This window comes from Elephantulus edwardii, unplaced genomic scaffold, assembly GCF_000299155.1.
Source record: "Elephantulus edwardii isolate Elephantulus edwardi_28Jun2011 unplaced genomic scaffold, EleEdw1.0 scaffold00025, whole genome shotgun sequence".
In the NCBI taxonomy this organism is placed as follows: Eukaryota; Metazoa; Chordata; class Mammalia; order Macroscelidea; family Macroscelididae; genus Elephantulus; species Elephantulus edwardii.
Window position 1 is genome coordinate 13,832,209 of NW_006399775.1, and position 1,886 is coordinate 13,834,094.

At 43.7% G+C, this 1,886-nt stretch overlaps 1 protein-coding gene across 4 annotated transcripts in view; it reads left to right on the top strand.

Annotated features, from left to right (window-relative positions):
* LOC102848606 (collectin-11-like) overlaps nt 1-1,630 on the top strand; it is a 96,044-nt gene extending 94,414 nt beyond the window's left edge. For all 4 annotated transcript variants that reach the window (XM_006882855.1, XM_006882857.1, XM_006882856.1 and 1 more), the window contains 2 exons: nt 937-1,032; nt 1,239-1,630. In XM_006882855.1, the coding sequence (XP_006882917.1) occupies nt 937-1,032; nt 1,239-1,630 (488 nt within the window). The remainder of the gene's footprint in view (nt 1-936; nt 1,033-1,238) is intronic.
* Nucleotides 1,631-1,886: the final 256 nt, after the last annotated feature.

Below are 1,886 nucleotides of genomic sequence, written 5' to 3' on the forward strand. Positions count from 1 at the left end.
CTTCTCCCCGCACAAACCCCTCCCCTCCCCCCCCATTCAATTGAGATAATTCTTAACAAATTTGAGAAGAACAAGCAGGATCTCCCCCAAAGGGCCAAGAATGTTCCATATAACCACAGGAATGGTGGGAAAAATTTGGATTATTGAATTCTGTTTCTCAGTCAGCCAGTAAGGATTTTCTGAGTAGATTTTGTCTTCTGGACAGTATGCTGGGTGCTAAAGCATCAGAGGAATCAAGTTTTTCCCAGAAGTTTTCTAGTGTTGCTGGAGAGACACAGAGATGCTTTGGAGCTCGGTTCACTCTGCTAGCTATAAATGACAATGCTCATCTTTATTCTGTGAAGCTGCTGGTCAGTTCAAAAGGCTGGGGAGACAGCACAACTTAGCAGCACAACTTGCTACTGACTATATGACCTTCATTTAAATTTTGACTCTTTAATTCATTGGTCCTATTGTTACAGTCATGGTAATAGTGAGTGTCAATTTCCTCAGTTGTTAAACTTGCGTGTATGCAGTGTCTAATCCTAGATTTGTATGAACGTTGAATGTGTTCATGTTTGTAAAGCTTTCAAAATGATCCTTCGCTAGATATGCTCCCCTGCTCCAGGTCCTCATTACTCCTCCTCTCTCAATTCCTCTAAGAATTCTTCTTTTATCCTTTTACCTCCATGTCATTGTTCACATTGCAACCAAAATAATATTTTAAAAGCATAAATCTGACCATGTCACTTCCCTTGATAGGACCTTTCATGGCATCTTCTTATCCTTTGGATAAAGCCCAAAATCATCAGCATAGCCTCAATGATCTACATCAGCTATTTATTGGGTAGGATATATACATCCCTTTGGGGAGATGGTATATCTGCTTCATTTTGTACTCCCTTCTGTTGCTTCTGTTAGTCACTCTTTATAATAACAATGGATCTGGTTTTGCAGGCATACCATGTGAATGCAGCCAGCTAAGGAAGGCCATTGGGGAGATGGATAACCAGGTCACTCAACTGACAACTGAGTTAAAATTCATAAAAAATGGTATGTTCTTCTCAGTGCTTTCCCCCTTTCTCATACAACCCACCTTCTCGACACCCCTCTGCTTCCAAAGATAGAACAGCTCCTAAGTAATATTTCCACATTACCAATCCTTTCTGCTGTCTGTGTCTATTTTTTGTGTGTGCTGTGCATTAAGTTTGTTTATAGAAATGCAAGTGCTCACTTTTCAGCACTGCCCTCCCCCGCAGCTGTTGCTGGTGTGCGAGAAACAGATAATAAGATCTATCTGCTGGTGAAGGAGGAGAAAAGGTACGTGGATGCCCAGCTGTCCTGCCAAGGGCGCGGAGGGACACTGAGCATGCCCAAAGACGAGACCTCCAACGCCCTCATTGCCTCTTACATCACTCAAGCAGGCCTCAGTCGAGTTTTCATTGGGATCAATGACCTGGAAAAAGAGGGCACTTTTGTTTATTCAGACCGATCCCCCATGCAGACCTTCAGCAAGTGGCGGAATGGCGAGCCCAACAATGCCCACGATGAGGAGGACTGTGTGGAAATGGTGGCCTCTGGGGGCTGGAATGACGTGGAGTGCCACATCACCATGTATTTCATATGCGAATTCAACAAGGACAATGTGTGAGCAGGTGCCAGCGCTGAATGGGAAACCAGCCTGTTTGAAACACTGCTTTTTATAGCATTGTTAACAGTGCTGTCTCCCAAGAAAGTGATGGCAGCCAATGAGCTGTACATCTGTAAATCGGCGAGTTCTCTCTAATACCATTGCTTCCCATTCAGATGTGGAGATGTTCGTTAATTAATGGGCCACTTTGCTCAACCTTAGAGAATGGTGTGTGCTTAAAGGAAAAAGAGGATTTCCAGGGGTGCTGTTTCTGAAG